General features: G+C 40.9%; 1 protein-coding gene across 3 annotated transcripts; it reads right to left on the reverse strand.

Annotated features, from left to right (window-relative positions):
* Positions 1–343: 343 nt before the first annotated feature.
* LOC133478413 (proprotein convertase subtilisin/kexin type 5) lies at positions 344–23,514 on the reverse strand. 3 transcript variants are annotated; one of them, XM_061774456.1, is made up of 17 exons: positions 23,377–23,514; positions 22,552–22,746; positions 18,888–19,091; positions 18,624–18,692; positions 18,416–18,458; positions 15,297–15,442; positions 13,365–13,559; positions 12,365–12,451; positions 12,096–12,294; positions 10,755–10,978; positions 10,448–10,690; positions 6,278–6,523; positions 4,575–4,770; positions 4,028–4,233; positions 3,812–3,912; positions 2,210–2,381; positions 344–2,009 (listed from the first exon to the last, which is right to left on the reverse strand). In XM_061774456.1, the coding sequence occupies exons 2-17, from the start codon at positions 22,727–22,729 to the stop codon at positions 1,639–1,641; spliced, it is 2,880 nt and encodes a 959-aa protein (XP_061630440.1). In that variant the 5' UTR covers positions 22,730–22,746; positions 23,377–23,514; the 3' UTR covers positions 344–1,638. The 3 variants fall into 3 exon arrangements, with proteins under 3 accessions (XP_061630440.1, XP_061630441.1, XP_061630442.1); XM_061774457.1 differs by having other exon boundaries at positions 23,470–23,488; XM_061774458.1 differs by lacking the exon at positions 23,377–23,514 and having other exon boundaries at positions 2,008–2,144; positions 22,552–22,920.
* Positions 23,515–23,536: the final 22 nt, after the last annotated feature.

Here is a 23,536-nt window from a genome sequence, read left to right on the forward strand (position 1 = left end):
GGGCGAGTTCCTATGTGGACGTTTTCCTTTAATAAAACCATGACTGTGTAGTATGATGACCTTCCGGCCATGTTCGCTGCATCGGCAAGAGATTCCTGGTGACTTATCAGCTGTGTAATAATCATAAAAGTTATCAAAAATCATTTTATTATAATTATTTTATACATATACACATCACGGGTCAAAAGTCTTAGAACACCCCAGTTTTTTAAAATTTTAAGTTATGCAGCTCAATTTTCCATTTTAGAAGTTTTAATTTGTGTAAGGTGTGCACAGTTTTGACTTTTTTTTTTGAATCATTTCACTGATACATGCAATAGCACATCAAAAAGAAAAAAAAAAGTCACATTTTCTTAATTTATTTGTGTATCAGTGTTTACTCACTTGGGTAACAATTTCCATCACAGTATCAATATGCAGGCACTTTGTACAACAAAATCAAAACGGCCCATTAGAAGTGGGAGGGTTCAAAACAATTATAATAGTTCTTACTTTGATTGTAAACTGACTGTCAGGTAGAGTGCCCAAAAATGAGCATGTAAGCACTGATCATCTCTGTCTTGTGATGGATGTAAGTAAAAAATAAATGCTGCTTATAGATATCAGCAAATGAAGATTAAGTCCATGCTCCTAATATCATCCATTCTTTATTTTCTACAGCGCTTGTCTTCCTTCATCAGTGGCACGTGTGAGCTGGAGCCCATCTCAGCTGAGTTGGGCGAGAGGCAGGATATACCCTTGACTGTTCGCCAGCAAATCCCAGTGCACATACCACATACAAACAGCCATTCACACCTATTGACAAGTTAATTCACACCTATCAATAACTTTCTTCAATTGACCTAACATTTTGAAATGTGAGAGCAAGTTTGAGGGTACCCAGAGAAGACACGCAAGCATGGGGAAAACATGCAAACTCCACACATTCGAAGCCCGAACCTCAGAAATGTGAGGCAGTACATTAGTGTGCCGTGAGAGAGCATCATGTGTGCCGTAGAAAATTATCCAATTGCACTTAATTGGTCCAAAAAGCATTATTTATTCATTACAAATCAAGTATCTTTGGTCATCTATCTACAGTATGCCAGTGACATATAGTGACAGGCATAATAATTAAATGTGCTTCCACTAGTTGGCAGAAGGTACAATTAACTTGTGTGTCCACCCTGTTGCCAGAATAATAGTTTTGTGTTCTTCTAATCATGCCGAGATTTCACACTAAGAAAATGTGAGTAATTCGAGACGACATAATCATTTAATCAGTATGTACACTTTTTGTGGTAATATTTGTTTGATATAGTGCTGTGAGATTTTTCCCCTTGGCCCAAAGGTTGGGAAACACTACACTAGACTACCTAACATCATTAGCAACATAACTTAAAGAGCAATAAACAAAATAAAAACATCAGATTTTTACTCTTGACTAAATTATAAAGAATCTTCCTATTGATATTGTGAGCATCACCTTTACATTTCTTCTACAAACTCTTGAGGGGCATTCAAACAACAAAAAGTGACATCGCCAACTACTGGCCTGGCATAAACATTACAGTGTGTACAGTAGGTTTTTTTTGCAGGTCCGTGTGAACATTTTCCCATTATGACTAAGTCGTTGTGGTACCCTTTGGTGGGTCTTACCTAGGACTGGTTGAGACAAGTACTCTCATCTACATGCCGATCCGAGTCATGCTCATGGATAAAACTGTAGCGGCGGTACACAGAGCCGCCTCGACTCGTGTACACCACGTCCACCTCGTCGCCGCTGTCCGGTTCGGGTACACCGTGAGGCATGTTGGCGCCACCGCTCAATCTCTCGTAACTCTGCTTCCAGCAAAGCCTCCTCCTTGCCCGGGCCTTCACCAAGGCAAAGGCGAGCAGAGCCAGAGCCAGGGCGGCCAACAGCGCGACGGGCGCGGCGGCCGACGTGTGATTGAGGACGCTCGAAGACATGCTCTTGCCTGTTACCGGCTCATCTCCTGACTTGGGGTCGGGGGCCTCCACGCACAGAGCTACAAAATTTTTTTTTACAGTCGGTAAGTATGCTGTAAAAACCCATTCAAAAACCCTTCAGTAATACACAAGTATATACATTCCACAACAAAAATTCTCCAACAGAAGGTGAACAGTGAAGTAGCGGGGGGAAACTGTAGAATAGTAAAGAAGTTGGTCAGAGCCAAGGGTGATGGTTTAGGATAGTGACAGCGTATACCTGAGCGGCTGTCGCAGACACAGCAGTCCGTGTGGTTCCCCTCCGCCTCACAGCAGCGAGCACAGCGGCTCTCCACGGCGTGAAGGCCAGAATCTCGGTGACAACTCAGGCAGTGGTCAGGTCTGGGGCCGCTGCAAAGCTTGCATGAGCTGTCACATGGCTCACAGGTGGCCTGCAGAGGTAGCCGTCACGCAAAAGCGGCTTTTTAATACTTCTGCAAAATTGCAGTTAAAACATTTATAGAATATATCGAATTATTTTACATTAGAACATTTGGTGGGAAACGCAGTGTGACTGTTGACATTACCACAACAACAGTAGACAAAATTCACAAATTCACTTCGTTGCATATTTTTTTTAGGTGGGAAAAACTTATCTATTTGCAAATTTCTGTAGCACGGCAAGAAAGTCAAAATGTTTTGGATATTTGTAGCAAAAATACTGTCTTCACTGTGTATGATATTTTTTGGATTGTAGAATCTCTTTTATTGAGACAACAAACGGTTATTGTTGAAAAAAATCCCACTGAACAAGTTGTCCACTCGCCCAATCTTCCACGGTGGAAGGTACAAATTATGCCTAAACACACGCTCACTCGCTTTGCTCCCTCAACCAATTTACAAATCTGACAGCAGCCACGTTAGATTTGGGATTAAGAGTAAGCGGGAATGGATAGATAAGATGATAGTTTCGCCAAACTACGACGAAACACGGCATCAAAACCAATGCAATCCATAACAACAGCTCAGCGGAATACCGCTAAACCGATCCATGACCACCAGTTTGTGTTGTCAATGCGTGGATCCAGCTGTTTCGGTTCAGGTAAACATCGAAGCGCAAGCCATTCTACAAAACCTTGGCCTAGGAAGCAACGTTGTTTCCCACCAGGCCAGGCCGCCTCTGAAGCGTTGGCACCACCAATGTGACTCCGGTGCTTTTGCTCTGCAGTCAAATGTTCATTGTTTTACACTGAACTGCACTACTACAGTAATTCATCATCATTGACATGTACAGTATGTACAGGTATTGTATATTATGTACAGTATCTATGTGCTTAGCTGTAGGCTTTTTATTGTATTTTTAAGGGTATGCAATGTTTGAAAATATTTGTAAGCATTTAAAATGCTGTTGGGATCATAGTTTGAGGTATATTTAGGGTTTAAACTATTAATATAAAAAATTATAATCGTGTTTAGTGGAGTGTAAATAATTCACGTAAATTCACAGTCAGGCTTGGTCCCCATCACCCGCGAATAGTGTGGTTGCACTGTATTACAATTTCCACTTGTTTGTCGTTGTGCTTAATAGTCATGCTATTGTTTCTCCTTATGAGGAGGGCACATATAGACAACCAATTGAGAGTATTCAATGAACCTAACATGTGTGTTTTTGAAATGTGGGAGGAAATCAGAGTACCCAGAGAAAATAATTTGCAAAAACCACAAAGGAAGCTGAGATTCGAAGCCCAAACCTCAGAGGCAAGCGTGCTAAGCACTATTTCACTGTGCTGCTGAGAAACAACTAATAGCTAACGATATTGCGCATGAATAAACACCAGACGAAAAGTGTTAGTGTCAATATAACAATGTGTTTTCAGCACACCTCTTCAGTAAAGTACTTCCCCTCCTCACAGCGTGGATAGCAGACTTTGTCCTTTAACGTGCTGCCATTGTCGCAGGTCATACAGCTCTGAGGGGAGGCGTCTGCCAAACACATACATCACTTGCTAAGAAAAGAGTGTCCAATATTGACAAACAGGCATGGTAAAGGTGGTAAGAGGTCAAAATTATTTTAGGTCGAAGGTTGCTCGACGGTCACCTGTGCAGGTGTGGCAACTGATATGGCATTGCAGACACAAGTCATCGAGCCGGTAGAAGCGCTGTGGGCAGCGCTCCACGCACAGCTTGGTGCCTTGGAGCTCCAAGAGGGGAGGCAGGCAGGCCCGGCAGGACTCAGGCCCGGGACCTGTGCACATCTCACAGGAGTGGTGGCATTTCTCACAGTTGGAGCCCGCTTGGTAGTACCTTTAGTAAAGCAGAAAGACATTGATGTGAAACAATAGCATTGAGGGGATTGAAAAACAAAACATCCACCCTTCTTTTCTGGAGCGCTTGTCTTCATTAGGGTCGCGGGAGAGCTGAAAGCTATCTATTCCGGCTGTTTTCATAAGATAGGAGGATCAGGTTGACAACTGTTCTTTTGTTGATTGACACTAACAAAGTCAAGGCCATTTAAGATAGATATGTTGACTTAAAATCATTTCTACTGAAAGGTGGAGGAAACAGCAAACAGACCGCAAAAAGGAGTTATGTCTCAATACAAAGTCAACAATACAGAAACAATGAGATGCCATTCAGTGTCGTACCCAGTGGGGCAATGGCGGACACAGAGATGAAGGAGGCGCAGGTATCTCGGGGAACACGTGAGGCAGTCTCTGGGCGATGCCCCCGTGCAGGTGGCGCACACGTGGTCACACGGCAAACAGAACCCCAGCTGGGTTCCATCTGCCTCCTGCCCGGTTGCGTACGTACCAGCCGGACATTCGCTGCCGCAGGTCCTGTCTGCAAAACAGTACACAGACACACCTCTCTTTTTATGCTCCACTCAAAGACAATTGTTTACATTGTACTCTCATCCCATTCTCTACCACCTTCTTCTTCTTCTTCTTCTTCTTCTTTTTTAAAATCCTAGCCAAAAAAGAACCACATTCTATTGTGCAAGTACATTTTCATCAAATAAAACGTGTAATTTAAAATACAAGTATACCTACGATGTCAAACCTTTTCACATTCCACAGCAGCGCAGTCATGTACTCTACTTTGTGCCTTGACTTACAAGTTGAATTTGTTGCATGACTGTGCTTATAACTCAAAACACTTATCTCAAATCATTTTCCCCCATTGAAATTATGGAAAAGGCAATCCATTCAGATCCACATAAAACACCCCCCCAAAAATGTGAATGTTTTTAAATAATTATCGCTCTATAGTATTGTACTTTATAAAAACAGTTATCAAATAATTAAATAGAATGTAAAGAAATAAACAGTCTGTGCATCATGAAATGCATAACCTGTCTCCTTTAAAAGGAAGCCAAACCCAATGCCACTTTATCCATAGAAAATATGATTACTCAAAATTTTATAGGAATTCATCCAAGACCTACAAACACCTACAGTAAATGCTACATTTTCACAGGTTCTCACAGATAATTCTCCACCTTTAAGTCTCCTCAGTTCCAACAAATTCTCCAAGAAGTCCAAAGAAAATACAGCACTGTTGTTTATTGTCAATTTATGACCTCTGAACCACAAACGTAAGGATCGTGTCATTTTTACGGATAATTAAAGCCTTAGAAAATCAAATTAAATATGTTTTTTAAGCTCTGCAGACAACTAGTAATCTGTTACAAGAGAGATCATTTCTGTTCCTGACCTCCAATTTTTGTAACTTTTTTAAATGAAGAAACACTGTTTTATGTCATTATTTGTGGCAATAAGTGACATACATACAGCCGATTTTGTTTTTTGATGTCTGGCTGCTATCACTATTAAATCATCAGTATGTCGGCGTTGAGGGTTCATACTCATTTTAAGCATTTTAGGCACTTTGATGACCAATATGCAAGCCGTAACTGAGCATTACAGTGTGGGTACAGTGTAGAGTGCAGGGGATTGATTCACCTCAATATAGAACTGGCATGGAAATAGGCGCTCAAAACATTCAGATATTCTCCTGTTCATGTTGGAAAAACTAAACCCCATAGTCAATCGATCCAACCATTTTAGATCAAGGAAATTAATTTCAACATAACAGCAGAAGAAGAGGCAATGTATGCAAAGCTAATTAGCTTTGTTATATTATTATGCCCATATGTACAGAAATCCATTTAGTCACAAAGTCAACCTTTTTTTGGGAAACATAATTGTTGCATTTTACAGCACTCTAAAACCAAAGTACTTCTCTTGAAAACAAAATCCAAGCATCCTTTTTGGGAACCCTGCATAGTGATTTGCTTGACATTCACAAGCACTTCAGCGCAAGATGAAGAAAATCAGTGGAAACTCACTGTGAAGGTATCTGGGGATGGCACACGTCAGGCATTCGTCGCTGCCGAGCCCCTCGCAGGAGTAGCAATGGCGGTGGCAGCCCATGCAAGTGAACTGGTCGTCATGCAGAAAGGTCCTCGGCGGGCAGTAGCTGTCACCGGTCACGCCACACAGCAAGGTGTTCGGATCCAGCACCAGGCCCCGTTCGCATTGGGTGCACTGGTTTGGGTCTGGACCGGAGCAGCTCGCACATGTCTGGTGGCACTCTGCACATCATCAGTATCATTTAGGATAATTGTTATCAAAGCTTCTACCTTTACATCGATAATAATGCTCTATTTGTCTATTCAGTATTAATTAATGGTTTATTATTGTGGTTTGCAATGGTGTATAGCTGCTCTCTATCATACCAAGAGCTATTTCTAATAAAGCAGTATTGTCATCATGCTTTAAATGCAATTATGTATTGGTGTTACGGCCACTGAGCATATACAGTACTGGTACAGTGCATGAGCAGCATGTTTCATAGTCAAGCCAATTTCAGTAAATGCTTGCATGTATAGCTATATGTATCACTTTTGTGTTAAAGGGCCACATTTGAGTTTTAAAAATAAATAAATAAATGAATAAACATAGGCTAGATCATGCTTAGATAAGGTTAAAAAAAAGTTCAAATGTTCAATCCATTATTGAATAAAATAAAAATGTTAAAAGCATATGTATTTTTTATTTGAACAATATCTTTATTTTGTTATTAAATGATTTAATGACAGAAATGAAAACATATGTTTTGACTAACAAATTTTAGGAAAAAAAGATCTACATTAATCCGGCAAGGTGGGGGACTGGTTAGCACATCCGCCTCACAGTTCTGGGGACCGGGGGTTCAAATCCCGGCCCCACTTGTGTGGAGTTTCCATGTTCTCCCCGTGCCTGGGTGGGTTTTCTCCGGGCACTCCGGTTTCCTCCCACATCCCAAAAACATGCGTGGTAGGTTGATTGAAGCCCATAGGTGTGAATGTGAGTGCGAATGGTTGTTTGTTTATATGTGCCCTGCGATTGGCTGGCGACCGGTTCAGGGTGTACCCCGCCCAATGCACGAAGATAGCTGGGATAGGCTCCAGCAGCCCGTGACCCTAGTGAGGATAAGCGGTAAAGAAAATGGATGGATGGTTCTACATTAATTCAATAAATATTACAGGACTCTTAATAATGCAAATTCTCCATTTTCTGGAATAAAGAATGGAGTGGGCCGTACCTGTATCTGGCTCACAGCCTGTACATTTCCCACCCCCGATGTATTCTATTAAGAAGTAATCTCCAAAGTAGAGGCTGGGTACACCCTGGACCAGTCGCAAGTCAACCACAGAGCACATGTAGATATAGAAAAACAACTGTTCGCACTCACATTCACACGTGCAGACAATTCAGAGTCTTCGATGAACCTAACATACAGGCTTTGGGAATGTGGGAGGTAGCTGGAGTACCCGAGAAAAACACAAAAGCAAGCACAGGCAGAACATGCAAAAGCCACACAGGAGACCTTCGGCCGACATTGGAACCAAAACTTTTTCATTGTGAGGCAGACGTGCCAACCACTAGGTCAGTAAGTAGGTCACGCTGCTGATACTGAAACCATTCTCTTTGTAGGAGCCCAAATACAAGTTTAATAATATTTGGATAGAAGGTGATTTGTTCATTCTTATAAAAAGGAGTTATTCACATTATTTGCAGATTGAAATGTTGTCACAGTAATTCATTTTTAAAGTAAGTAATTTTAATTCATAGTATTTAAAATATGTGTAGATAATTTAAAAGATGTAACTTTTCATATGGCTTTCATTATATTGAAGAATATTTAATGGCAAGAGGAGGGTAGGAATGCACTACATTTACTCCGTTACATTTACTCAAGTAATATTTTGGATAAATTGTACTTGTCAGAGTAGTTTTGGACATTTTTTTTTACTTTTACTCAAGGATTTATGTTAAGAAGAAACTGTACTTTTACTCCGGTACAATAAGGTACATGCCGCTCGCTACTTTCACTTATCAATAATTACGAGCACGATCTATTTTCAGTTTTTTGTGTTCCACTTCCACATTGGGCGCCGTTGCTCGAATCCACCGTTATTACCACAGTGATGTTTGACTCAAATTCATCAATCAAACGACACGAGAAAGTCACATGTCCGCACATAAACTCTTCTATTGGGCTTTGCGGGCCAATCAAAGGGAGTCGTGACAGTCGAACTTAAACTTTATCTAACCAGGTAAAACAGAACATCTCTTTTGCAATGGTGACCTGGCCAAGAAGGCAGCAAGTTAAACGTCAAGACCAAGTCAATCACATTCAAGTTTATTTCAGTTGTTTTTTCACCTCCCCTCTCAAAAAGATACAAAAATAAATCAGTGGAGTTGTGCAACTTCTAGGTCACATTAGTGGTGGAAAAAGTTTTTAAATGATTTATACCGGCCAAAGTTATTTTACAACATAAAAACCTGGCATTTGATCAGGGGTGTGTCGACTTTTTATATCCACTGCAGCCTTGTTCCTGTTTTTGTCATCTGCCTGATGAGCCTACAGTATTGTGTTATTCAACAAGTAGAAACAATATGGTATAAGACCATTTCTTGGAGCTGAATTTGCCATAATTTGTTAATTTACAAAGACTTTATTTTATAAAGATTTTATTGATTATGTTTTAGATTAAGTGATATTGTTCAGCAATATCTGAATTTGCACATTCATATATTATTTTGTTGTTTTTATTTTATTTTCCCCTCATGCTCTGATTTAAAAAAATAAATCATAATTTACCCACAAGTCACTCAGTACTTGAGTAGTTTTTTCACTGAGTAGTTTCTTACTCTTACTCAAGTAATTATATGGAGGACTACCTTTTAGTTTTATTTGAGTCATATTATTAAGTTACAGTACTCTTACTTGAGTACAATATTTGGATACTCTACCCACCACTGGTAATGGCTTTCTGATTTATGTATGCACCTATTTAATTACCTTCAAGACGGAAGGATCTATGTGGTAAGGTAGTAATGTGGTCAGGCAATATAAAATGGAGCCTCACAGTTTTTGGACCACACAAATACCTTCGCTATCGCTCTTGTTTTCGCTATTGTACTGTATGCCCTCACTTTTTCTTTTTTGTCACTTTGGACTAAGTTTGTAGCATCCTTTTAATTTTGAAGAAAATTGCGAACAAAACCAAGAGAAGCAATAAACCTACAGTCTTCATATTACTGTAGCATGGAAGAAAACAACACCGGAAGCACGTGGTTAGTAGCTGTGCCTCACAATTCGGAAGTTTTCTCTAGTTACTGCAGCCTCGTCCCACAATCCAAAAACATACATGTTAGGGTGATTAAACGCTCTAAATTCGCTGGGGTTCGACGGAGGACTCGACACACACCACGTGTGCGTGCGTGCTTTATCAGTAAAAGCCTTTTTACACTGCGGTTTGAATGCGTTGTTCATGCCGTTCAAAACGTTCCAAATTGGCGTTTACCATTGCGGAGCTGCGCCTCGAGTTGAAATGCTTTGTTCTTTTTTTTGCAACTATCTTTATTTAACAACATTTCAACGATACAGTTGACTTGAGTAGCATTGCTGTGCCGTCAGACAGCTCATTCAATAATAAAAAACAGCCCAAAAAATGTACTCTTACCAATTAACACTTTTCGAGGATTGTAGAAATAACAAAGAAGAGGAACAGAATTTTAACAACAAAGTCCGTTCCTCTGATATGAGAGTGGCACTTACCAAAGGGAATGGCAACAGCAAAATTCACATTCACTTGCAGTAAATTTTCATTGAATTGAATTTTTTGTGTGAAATTAATGTTTTGTTGGTTTTGTTCTTTTAACACAGTGATTTTGTGTGCAACTGATGCGTGGTTCATTTTGTGCATGACCTGGATGACTGAGAATCTACACAGACAATAAAATATATACCTGTTTTGAATTTGAAATAAACCATGTTTTATTTTTCAAATTAGGAAGGGTTCCGTGCACTCCGCATGAGACTCCGCATGGGTTCCGTCCCTCCAACAAGGTTAAGAACCACTGCTCTAGACAAACTGTGAACCCCCTCACAAATCTGTTCATATTATTAGCATGGATGCAAATAACTCATATTAAGCAAAGCACACACTCAACACATCAAGGCTCACCTTGGCACTCTGTAGCTGCAGCCTCATAGTAGGTGCCAGTTGGGCACTCTTTTGAGCATGCGCCCTTATAGAGTTTGGGACTAAATGTGGAGCAGGTCTCGCAGTCATCTTCCAGAGACCCAGAACAGCTGCTACAGGTCGGGTGGCACAGACCACAGCGGCCCTCCTCCATGTCTTCGTAGTAGCCCGTAGGACAATTAGCCTTACACACACCGTTCAGCATCAGGTACAAGAAACTGCACTCTAGAGGGATATGGAAGAGGGGTAGTAGGCTTGCGGTTTGATGAAATAAACATTTATAACTCACTGAAGCAGGTCCTGTCGTCTGAGCAAACGTCACAGTGTGGGGGGCAGCGCCTGCAGGTGGCGTCGTCTGCAGGGTAAGCCCCCAATGAACAGTTGAGTGTGCACACGCCAGCCTCCAAGTAGCGGCCATCAGCACAGGACAGGCACTTTGTACTGGACCCATCACAAGCGAGGCAAGAACTATCGCAGGCATTGCATGATCCCTCTGCTGTGTCGAAGTACCCTCTGGAAGTAAATCCCAGAATTGGTAATTGTGAGAATATGAAGTACATTCTTATTATTCCATGATTTTTATTTATTTATTTTACACATTTTTAACTCTATATTCCTCAACCTATTTAAACAATTCCATTACGTGAAAATATTCACCTCATTCAGGAGATCCTGGGTGCTATTTTTCAAATCCACTCACTTATTTCATAATTACACTATTTCTACAAGACAAAAACTATTCCAATCAATGGAGAAATTAACAAATTCAAATTCAAGATTTCTTAAACAATTCAAATACTGCAATTGATGTGTTTCTACCTCCACCTTTCTTAACCAATTCAAACCATTCCAACGTCAAAATATAAATCAAATTCAAGACATCCTGGGAAGTATATTTCACATTCCCAGAATTCCCACTTTACCCATAACTTCAAAATGTTCCGACTTAATAATTCCACAATTTTTTTTACAAATTTACCTCAAGCTTACGATTCAGCATGTCTCAAATTTTACATTTTTAATTCATTCTACAGCATTTAAGTTCACCATGAGCTTTCCAGCATCTATACGCAATTTCTACAGAAATTGCAATTTCTACATCCATCCATTTTCCATACCGCTTATCCTTACTAGGGTCGCAGGGAGCCTATCCCAGCTGACTCTGGGCGAGAGCTGGGGTACACCCTCCACTGGTCGCCAACCAATGGCAGGGCACATATAAACAAACAACAATTTGCACTCACATTCACACGCATGGGCAATTTAGACTCTTCAATTAACCTACCATGCATGTATTTAGAATGTGGGAGGAAACTGGAGTAACTGGAGAAAACCCACGCAGGCACGTGGAAAACATGCAAACTCCACTTAGGTGAAGCCGGATTTGAAGCCGGGACCTCAGAACTGTGAGGTAGATTTGCTAACCAGTCGCCCAACGTGCCGCACAATTTCTACAGCAATTAGAATTTCCAGTATTTTACTAAGATATGCTTTGATGAAATAAACATTGCTAGAGTCCCCATTTGATGTCTTTCATTATGGCTCAGCAACTTGCATATCCCAGTATTCAAACAGAACTTCTACAAGAAATGCAATTTCTAGAAAGGATAAAAGCGTTCTAGCAGCTTACTCTGGGCAATATGACCAGCACCTCCCCTGGTGGAGAAAGAGCTTAAAGCTGCCTTTGGAACAGCCGATGCAGTTATCACTGGAGCCCACGCAGGCCTCGCAGTTCGGCGAGCAGTTCTCACACAGCTGAGTGGCCGAGTTAGCATAGGAGCCGGGGGGACACTGAGCCACGCAAGAACTTTCCTGGTCTAGGAAAAAGCCTTTGAGAGCACAATGTCCGGTGAGTAGCATCATGTGTGAATTTCATTGCACGACAACGGGTGTTTGTACCTTTAAAACACATGGAGCAATCCAGTGCTTGTGGCCCAAAGCAGGTCTTGCAGGACACGTCACATGTGTGACACTTACCATACTCAGCTAGAATGGAATAAAAACACACACAAGGGGAATGTCAACTCATATAAAAGCAGGCTTAGACATTATTAATCCAGTCAAGAAATAAATGCTCACTTGTGTACATTTTGTTTGGCACAAAATGTAAAACATATAATATCAAACAATAAAAATTATATATTTCACGGATGCCACAAACTTTAATAAAAACTTCCACCCAATCAACAGCTGTATATAAAACAAGTCCAGTTAATAATGTTTAGCTTTGATTGACACTTTTAAAGAGGTATTCATTTAACGATATGTTTATTGTTGTGCTTGTAGTTTTGTAGAATTGTACTGCATCATACTGAGAGGGTGTTTTAATTACAGTACTTTGCCCCTGCCATGTAGCCAAATAAGGAGCGCAAAATATTGAAAAGGCCTCTTCGTCACAAATTTTGCTCATCTCATTAGCCTGCGTAAATGTCCCTCGTGACTATTATGATATTGTCAGCACAGCTGAAATAAAAGGTGACAAGAAAAACGGTGACAAGCAGGTATATTTTTGGAAAAATAAAAATCATAATCATACGCAATGATGAACATCATCCATAAACTATAAATAAAAGGAAAACGCACCTGACAAGACTGTTCATAATAATAGCACGGTTGACAACAACTTTACTGGTGCTTGAAATGTGGCAAAGAGCCCTGTGCTGAATGAGCAAAACTTTTGCACCAAAGCAGCTCTTGAATGAGAGCTAGCTGGTCCCTTGAGAGGATTCAAACCTGTGTCAGCTGTAAGCATTCACTCTGTGTCCAAGTGTCCTTGAATGAAGCTGTCAAACATCAGGTCAGCGTCATCTTGGGCATCTGGCACTTAACTCAAAAATGAGCACTCTATTTAACTTTCAGGGGGAAATTAGCCACATTCATGGCTGCAAATAAGCCTTACCGTCAAAGTAGTGCCCCAATGGGCAGTTTGCCAGAGGGCACTGCCCGTGAAGAGGAGGGTTGTCCCCGAGACAGAGGTCACAGTCTGTTGACCGAGGCCCATGGCATGTATGGCAGGAGCTGTGGCAAGGCTCACAGCGCCACCCGGTGGTGTCACTGAAGGTTTGTTGGGAGCACTGTTTCACACATTTGCCTCCTGTCATGCACATAGTAGTAAAAAGACAACACTTGATATGTGATCTGACATGAATGTGGAATACAGGGGATTTTAAAAGTCTACACACCCCTGTTAAAATGCCAGTTGTGAAAAAATTAGACCAAGATAAATACTTTCAAAAATTTATCCCACCTATAACCTAAATGTTTGGGACCTGTACACAATTGTAATTATACAAAAATATATTTTGAAGAGGGCATTTTAAAATAAACAACTGAACTAATGCAGTTGCTTAAGTGTACACACTCTGGTGTAACTGGGATGTAGCTGTGTTCAAAATCAACCAATAACATTCAAGCTCATTTAATGCTATTTCGAACTGTTCATAATTCCCTCTACCCCCTCTAAGGCCCCAGGCGCAGCTGTATTAAAACAACACCAGAGCATGATGCTGCCACCAACATGCTTCACTGTGAAACCAAGGCTGAACGTTTTGAGCATTATTCCAAAAGGTATGTTTGGCAGAAACACAACACCGTCACTGGGGTCCTAGTCAAGGTGGTGGGAATTATGAACAGTTCCAAATAGCAGTCAGTGTTAGTACAAAACATTCAGGCTTCTGCCAGAAAGCAAAGGAAAAATATGTCAGGAAAAGCATACTCGAATGTCTGAAATTTATTTGGGTAAATCAGAAGCTCTTTAAATGGTGGCAGATGAGTGCTGACTTGCATTTAACATGAGTTTGAATGTGATTGGTTAATTCTGAATAACATCCCCACTTATAAGGGGGTGTGCACACCTGCACCACCACATTTTTATAAATATATAGAGAAGTGTTCATACTTATGGACAATTTAGAGTGTTAATTAACCTCACATTCATGTTTGTGGGATGAAGCCGGAGTACCCGGAGAAAACCCACGCACACTGAGAACAAACTTCACACAGAAAGGCCGCAGCAAAGATTCGAACCACAGAAATGTGAGGCAGAAGTGATAACACTAACCTTTCGTGCAACCCCATTTCCTAAATAATTTTTGAAATTGTATAAATTGTTGCAGTGATTCTCTATAATAAATAGTTTTAAGTCACAATAAAAAGTCATGTCATCCGAAATGTAGCAAATTTGCTTTTCCCTCTGTTGTATCTTTAGCCATTAAAACGAAATAAAATCAGGTTGTTAATAATTAAATTAGTTTTTATTCTTTAACCAGAATGAATTTTTATTTTTGAAGTTTGATTCCGATAGAAACCAAAGAGGTCACAAAATTTGGAAATTAGATGTAGAAACCATCAAACTATCCAAATGTTATTTTTTTGGGACATACTAGCAACAGTTACCGTGACACTTTTATACAGGAGGCCAAAGTGAGCAGAAACTAATATCATCCATTCATCCATTTTCTATACCGCTTGTCCTCACTGGGGTCGGAGGTGCGCTGGAGCCTATCACAGCTGACATTGAGCGAGAGGCAGGGTACGCTATGGACTATTCGCTAGTCAATCATAGGGCACATATAGACAAACAACTACTATTCACACTCACATTCAAACCTGTGGACAATTTAGAGTCTTCAATTAACCTTACATGCCAATATCAAACGACTTAATATTGCACATCATATCTTGCACACTTCCGCACATGCACATAATTTACAATTCAAATGAAGGCGGCATGCCAATGGGTCAATCCCACATAAACAATGGTAGCACGAAAAACACTAGTACTCCTAATACTAATTTGGGAACAACATGGATAAAAGATCAAGTGTGGTACCGTTTAAGAAATAATCTGGCTGGCAGGCAAGACACTGTGCATCACTCCCACAGTCTGTGCACAGCGTTGGGCAGGGAAGACACACACCCCTGCCCCGGTCCTCATATGTGCTCTGAGGGCAGTGCTTGCGACACTGGTGTCTAAAACTGTGAAAGAAAAAGTTAATAAACAACCCTAATGTAATGCCAATCACAATATTTACCCTTAATAAATAATTATTTGTCAAAAACACACCTTGGTATATGCATGTGAAACTGATCAATTAATTATTGACAAGACTCAACTTTATTTTAAGCCAATATGCTGAGTTATTGTGACATTTAAATGGGCCTTTCAAAATGTCACAATAGAAGAAGATGGATGTTGATACAGGCTGGTCCCACCCACTTGTAGTACGATGAAATGACAAGACAAATGATAAAACATCCACCACAACTGCAACTGTATTGCTTTCATACAACAGGAGACAAAAACAGGGACAGATTTTGCTTCTATTTTCTTAATAAAGCAAGTTAATTAGCATTTATTAGCAGCTCAGAGGCAAGGTGAAACATTATTCTGTTCTCTGTGCCCGCTGGGACCAATCTGAGCTATTAAACATGAGCCAACCGCCCTGAAATGTAGTGCACTTAAAGATGTCACCCACACAAAAATTACAACAGGCAACAATCCACTAATCCTCTGGGTCTGTTGTGCCACCTTCCCTAATGAGAGTCTGACCCACTGACAAGCCAGGCTCCAATCTCTGTGCCGTTGCCTTGGCACTGAGATGCACTGGCTGTTTGAGGGGGAACAGCTGGAGGCGCTACATAGTATCAATCAACTCACGCACAATAGCATCTGGCGCAGACCAGGCGCTGTCTGTGGAAACTCACCACTTGAGGAACTGCGGGATGTTTGAGGATCTTTCTGTGCAAATATTATACTCTCCATTCCAGAGAGAACAAAAGCATTACCCAAGCAACAACTCTTTTTTTCTCCTTTTCCTTTATGCAGTGTGTAAATTAGGTAAAACACAGTGCAGATGCACCATAAAGTTAACCTTTGAGCAATGAAACAAACCTGCTGAGTGTTAGTAAATTAGTAAATTCTCTTTTCCTTAGAGAGGAAGCTAAATGTCAATAAATACCAAACATCCATCCCATTTTTTCAAAGTGAGGCTACTTCTACAGACTCATTACTTTTCCATGAGTTACTTACACCACAAAAGGAGAAATATATGGTCAGAGGCTCAACTCAACTTAATTTATAGACCACTTTAAAAAAAACAACTGCAGTCGACACTCCTCAAGGTACATAGGATATAGAAAAGCAAGTTTTAATGGGACATACATTATGGAAAATTGACTTTTTTAACTGCTTTGATACAAATAGTTGGGCCTCTTGAGTGCCAACCCACCCATCAAGTGTGAAATTAAACAACCAAAGAAAATCTTCTGTAAGCGACATATTTCTGACAATGTGTCTGTGAGCGAGCCGTTTTGCACTTCCGCCCAACTGTTACGTAACAGTTTCCTAACCTCTGCTAGTAAACATTCACATTCATTCAGATTATTGCATTCTCAGGGCACTGAATAAATCACAACTGGACTTTACTGGTTGTCCAAGAAGACGTTTCGCCTCTCATCGGAGCAGGCTTCATCACTTCATGCACATGGGCTAGTTAGGACAGTTCTAGCCTGAGTTTTGGTGTGGAAACCCAACTATTTATTATATATTCTCTAAATTAGAGGCACGCACAAACCAAGAATGGTTTCACTCTTTTGGGATGCAAAACGACAGTCGTTAAGATACATTGGCACAGCCAATGAGAGTCGTGGGTGGAATCATTCTCTTTGATATTCCATGCAGTTGAAACAATCATTGTGGGGGTACCTCAAAGTAAAAAAAAATGGCTGTGTTTGTTTGTTTGTTATTTGTTAGAGGCTGAATTATTGAATCTCGTCGGAAGGGATGAAAGGACAGCATTGTCTGTGGGGGATATGTTATTTTGCAGCCCCTCTCCTCTGTTTCTCAATCTTAACGTAGATAGCCTCTTTCACTCCTCTTTCGAACCATCTGTCTTCTTTGTACAGCATATGTACATTTTTGTCCTCCAGAGTGTTGTTTGTATTTGAGGTGCAGTTAGACAGCTGAGTCTTGACCTGTAGCGTTAGCCCATTTGTGTTGTGAAATGCGCCACAGAGCAGGCGCACGAAACCCCAACATTTCTGTATGGATTTGGATCCAAAAGCTAAGTCATTGCTGGTGAACCGGTCTCCTCCATAATTTTGGCAACATGCAGGAAAACAATTTTGTAATGCACATGCCATTACCAGTAGCCTACTGACTTCCATAAATACACTTAAGTCCAAAAGGATTAATACCCTGGTGAAAGCCTGAATTAAAGTTATACTGGTAAGTTTTGAAGGGTATCTTATAGGTGGAATTGACATAAGAAAGTGTAATATTAATGTAAGAAGTTGTGTTAGTCAGCTACCACAGTGAAAGTCGCCATCCAAATAAGTAAAATATAACAACAGAGTTATAATTTGACTTTACCTTCTGTGATTCACAAGTGGTGACGTCAAGGTGGACATAAACCCTCGGGCAGCCTTGCACTCTTTGCATACACCTATTATTTCTTTTGGAACAAACCCCTCCTCTGAGCACCACTGTGGCTCAGGTAACAGTGTCTCTTTCTGAATGTGAGGTAACCTGATGCATATATATTACCAGAAAAGGGGCTGATGCAAACAATCAGAGGTCTGTTTAAGCTCTCTCAACTGTGATCCACACTGTCTAAGTGATAAGTTGGTGCTGGCTGCCGATGGCCAACTGCAGTTTTAGAACATAGAGTAAAACTTTAAAACTATATAAATAGGAAATGTGTACAACGCCAATCGCACAAGGGGTGATTACTTCTGAGCAACATCTTGAGGCATTATAAACCATTTTCTACACCAAAAATCCCAAACATTGTCCTTCAAGCACTTTAAATTTTACTTTAACACTTTCAAATCATATGTCATATAGTCATATGTTCACTCACTGTCAGGGTGGATGAAGGAAGGAAATGCCACTTATTGACAGATAAAATGAATGCAAGATAAATAATCATATTTGTTTTTAAAACTCACAGAAGGTAACCTTGAACACAACTGGTGCAAATCTCAGGATCTTCTGTAAAAAAAATAAATAAATTAAAACAATTTTAAAAAGGAAGAATGACCAATTTGAATTCCTATAGGACAGATTCACTGAGTAATTTTACAAACAGGGTTTTAATAGACATAACAGACCTTCAATAAATACATCAACAAATGTTGAAGTAAGAGAGACTTTTACCTGCTGCGCATGCTTTGCAGGCCATCTCACAGTCAATACACTCGCCTGTATCGGGATCCTGCACTTGTCCTGGAACACAGAGATATACAAATCTGACATTTTGTGACAGTTTCTGTAATTACATTTTTAAAAAGCTTTGAGTTCTTTGGCCTCTATTTGTATCACATTTAAGCAACTGTGTATCCAATGAAGGTCGAAAAGTGCTCACTAGCAAGCTGTTGTTCTTGGATTTGTCAACAACAAAAGATTTGGCGTCCTGTTTACCTATATCACAGAGTGTCATTTGGCAGAGCCCGTTATGGAGTTTGTAGTGTTCGCGACATTTGGCACATATGTTGCCATCTGTGCAGAGTTCACAATTGGCTATGCAGGGCAGGCAGGCATAGCGACCCCTGTCAGGATACAGTCCGCGGGGGCAGTGCGTCCGACAGCGACCTTGGTGGAAGAAACGTTCCTGTCCATCTTCATCTGGAGGAAAAGGGCACAGAAGACCTGTTTTTACAAATTCTGACACATTTTCTTGTTCAAGATACCATTTAGCCCCAAGGAACCGTTTCATGCAATCCATCCATCAACCAATTTCAATACCACTTATCCTTATTAGGGTCGCAGGTGACGCAAAGCTGATCTTAGATGACATTTAGCGAGAAGCAGGGTACACCCTGGACTGGTCGCCAGTCAGTTGCAGGGCACAAACAAACAAGCATTCACATATTCACACCCCATAAACAATTTTAAAGTGTTCAATTAAACTAACGTGTGTTTTTGTAATTTGGGAGGAAGTGGGAGAACCTGGCGAAAACATATGCAAGTAGGCCTGCAATTAATTATTACTTCAATACTCCATTAATCTGTCGATTATTTTTTTTTATTAATCAATGAATCGGATAACTAACATTTTTTAATTACCATTCCTTTAATCAAAAACAGAATATTATTTCAAATTGACAGTGCAGAAAATGCACAAACATACAGTGATTATGATTCAGTTACTTGTTTGGTCCGTAATGTAGAAAATAGGCAAAAATGTTGATGTTGATGATTGTTTTGCAAAGTAAAAGTTTGCAAATTTCTTACTTTAATTAAACACAAAGATAATCTTTTACGGAAGAATACAGAAATCTGAGAATATTTACTGTTAAGAGGCTGAAGCCCGCAGGGGACCACCCGGCTCCCCCACGGTAAGAGGAAGAGGCAACTGCAGCGGGACGCAAGGAACGGAGAGAAGAGGAGGAAGCAGGCCCAAGGAGCGACAGGGGGGCCCCACCGCCCCCACCAGCAGCCAAAGCGGGGGACCCAGACAGACAGCAGCTAGCACCGCTCCAGCACCCACGGAACATGGGCGAGTCACCATCACACAACCAATACTCCCCGGGAAGTCACCCCAGTGGTTCCATCCATTTCCAATAACGCTTATCCTGTTCAGGGTCGTGGGGTGGTGGAGGCAAAAGGCGGACTACACCCTGAACTGGTCGCCAGTCGTTCGCAGGGCACATATAGACACGGACAACCATTCAAACTCACATTCACACCGTCACTGAGTGGGAACTGAACCCAATCTGCCTGCACCTAAGTCACGCAAATGTAGCACTACACCATCAATGACTCATGGAATCCTTTTACCCAAATTTGTAATGATAAAGAGAGCTTCTCAGTTACAGGTAATGCATATGGTCATGATTGATATGACTGATTAATATGATATCGATATGATTAACAGTAAGGTATTAGCAGCAGTATTTCAGTGGTTTAGTTGGTCAGAGGAGCTTCACTCCCTCTTCTCTCTCCAGGGAAGATGCCAGAGCTTGAGAAACTAACTTCAGGTATTGATTAAAAGCAAAATTGATAGTCATTTTATGTTCTCTGGAGAGGCTCATTGTCACACACACACACACACACACACACACACACACTGAAAACAGCCCTTGTGTATTTGATCCTAAGAGGATGTCTTGTGGCTTTATATGACTTTTAAAATAAGGTGGTCCATCTTACACCTCCTTAAAGATGTACACGACTGGATTTTAAACCTTGGGCAGCCGTGGCCCAATGGTTAAGATCATCGCCTGCCACCGTGGGGGACCTAGGTTAAAGACCCCGACTGGACCATCCGCCAACATCCCTCGGACTCACGGCTGTGGTGTCCTTGAGCAAGACACTGATACCCCAAAATGCTCCCCGGGCGCTTCAGCTGTCCCCTGCTCCAGTGTGTTCCACTAACATGTGTATGTGTTCACTGTGATGGGTTAAATGCAGAGAACAAATGTTCATGACAATAAAAGGTGATTCTTCTTCTTCTTCTTGGATCGTATTTAATTGGAACTGGCAGTCAGGCTGGCGTTAAATGTGCTGTGTTGTCATTCCTGCACCTAGCATTTTGAGGTATGGCTCAAAACATCAGTTTTGTTCTGATGTTGTAATTGATGGGTTTAGTTTTGAAAATCTGGACTAATATGGGCGAAAAATGGGAAAAACTCTTCACATCACACCGTGTGCTCTACATATGAACTTTTTTTTTTTTTAATCACTGTCACAAAGATATGCGTCTGCATTTAAGACAGTGCATGATATTCTGTTGTAAAACAAAGAAGAAGATAATGGACTTGATTGACATTTGCAAAAAAGAAAAAAACAATTCTGCCCACAAAGAGAGGGTCAATGCGATTCATGAAAATGAGGATTTTGTTTGTTGGTTTTCAATTTCTGGTAGTAAATATATAAAGTCATTTTGCAAGCCTAATCTTTTGTAACTCTAAACTTGTATTTGCCAGTCATCATAATTTATTTGGGACTACATTTGTTTCAAAACAATAGATGTATACCTTTTGTTGAAACAAAAGACACAATGAATAGGAGAGGATAACGCTAACTTGTTTGGAGTCACCAACTGAGAACCTCAAATTCTAATGTAAAAACTTTTTAAAGTTCTCTATGAATAAAATTGAGTTGAATTGAATGGTCACAATGTATACAGTGTCTAAACCCTTGTTGCTTGTATATTCAGCAGGCCTTGCTGTGGCCCCTGAGGCATCCCTAGAAGCAGCTACGCACAGCATTAACTGCAAGAGTCTAGTCGGGACAGGAGAGGAGCCACAAGCTGCACCTGCTTTTTGAAACTCCTCCACCACCCAGCATGCATGCATGCATGCACACACGCGCGCACACACGCACACACACACACACACACACACACACACACACACACACACACACACACACACGACAGCTCCATGACAATACACAGCGGAGAATTACTTTTGATGCTCTTTGAAAAACAACATTAGGACTGCCCTCCATAGGGCTGATTAATATTACACACAAGACTCTGCTGCAATGTGTACTGACTAATGGAGATGGCTGCAGCACACACAAATGTGACCATGCCACAAGTGTGTGTGTGTGGCAGAGAGGTTAAACCCGGTGAACCGCACAAATAATTCGAGCCAAAGGGGATATTTTCTCCTTTCCCTCGGATTAACAAAGAGCCCATTCTAACGCGATCAGATTACGCTGAAAAAAAAAAAAACAGGAGAAAAATGATCACACCTTCATTTTTTAACAATGTCAAGGGTCCCTCTGTTCGCAGAGATGTTAGAAAGCACACCCTTGACTGTTTTAACATGGGTAAATGTTAAACTACAAACCACTTTGGTATGTCTTAAATGGTCATCCATTAAAATGGTGGACACAGGCAATCCATTACATCTAAAATACAAATAAAACTGATTATACTAACTAAAACGAGGGGTTAAGTTGTTTAGATGTGGCAAATCATATCAATACATTAGTTCACTCATTTAAAAAAAACTATTAAATCCAATCCCGTAGTCAAAACTGTAATCCAATCCCGTAGTCAAAACTGTATGCGTTTCTATGAATATTTTTTTTTTTTTTTGCGGTGTTCCAAGCCGTACATCCTTTTACTCACCCACTCCACAGGTAGTGCACTCAAACAGCTCATGGCCCCTGCACTCGGAGCAGGTGGGATGGCAGAGGACACACTGGCTCTTGAGCACAAACTGCCCTCTCGGGCAGGACGACGGAGCGCTGCAGCCGACGAGAGCGAAGAAGAGGGTCTGGATCGCACCGAACAAGAGGGACCTCATGGCTGTGGCTATGGTGACTGCAAAGTGAGGAAGAAGAGGAGGGAGCAGTGCTGCCGATTGACTCGCACCGACGCAGTGTCCGTGCAGCAAGTGAAGCAACCAGACTCAAACACCAACCCACTAACACTGTAACTTGCTAGACCAGTTCAGTGGGAAGTGGACATCAATGGTCAATGTGCAGGATTACATTATATTATATTATATTATATTGATAGATAATGTATGAGTGTTCACGGGAATCTACAAGCATGCATTCAAAATATGTGCGTGTTGTAATCATCTGACCTAGATTGATTCGAAAGTAAAATCTAGGTCGCACCGGGTTTATTGAGGTTTACGGGGAAATTAGAGGGATTCTGTGGTTTTCCTCGCCGCGGCTGTTTATTTATTTAACGCGAGTAAAACAACTGTGTTAAAGGAAGGTATGAAATAAGTAAAAACAAACAAGTATTTCGGGGTGATTTTGAGCAGAAGAGGTGGCTCAAGAAGACAAAAATTATGGTTTATCAGGGGCTACGTAGTTTGGCGGAAGGATTACCTGCCTTCAACGTTTACGCACAAACTATTTAAAACACTTCAGTAGCGTGTCTGTAAATTATCGGAAACTCGTCGCTTTATTTGTTACCAAAACCACAAAATATACCTACTGAAATGCTTCGGGAGTCCAAAATTTAAAATAGAGATTTGTTTTTACTCAGGCACTACAGCGGCCTCTCGCGGGCTTTTGGGTCCTTACTCACGTTAGGCGCGCGCCCGCCCCGGACGTGCGTGCGCGCTCCCGAGCTCCCGGCTGGCGGTTTACGTCAC

Source organism: Phyllopteryx taeniolatus, chromosome 5 (assembly GCF_024500385.1).
Source record: "Phyllopteryx taeniolatus isolate TA_2022b chromosome 5, UOR_Ptae_1.2, whole genome shotgun sequence".
NCBI classification, from domain to species: Eukaryota; Metazoa; Chordata; class Actinopteri; order Syngnathiformes; family Syngnathidae; genus Phyllopteryx; species Phyllopteryx taeniolatus.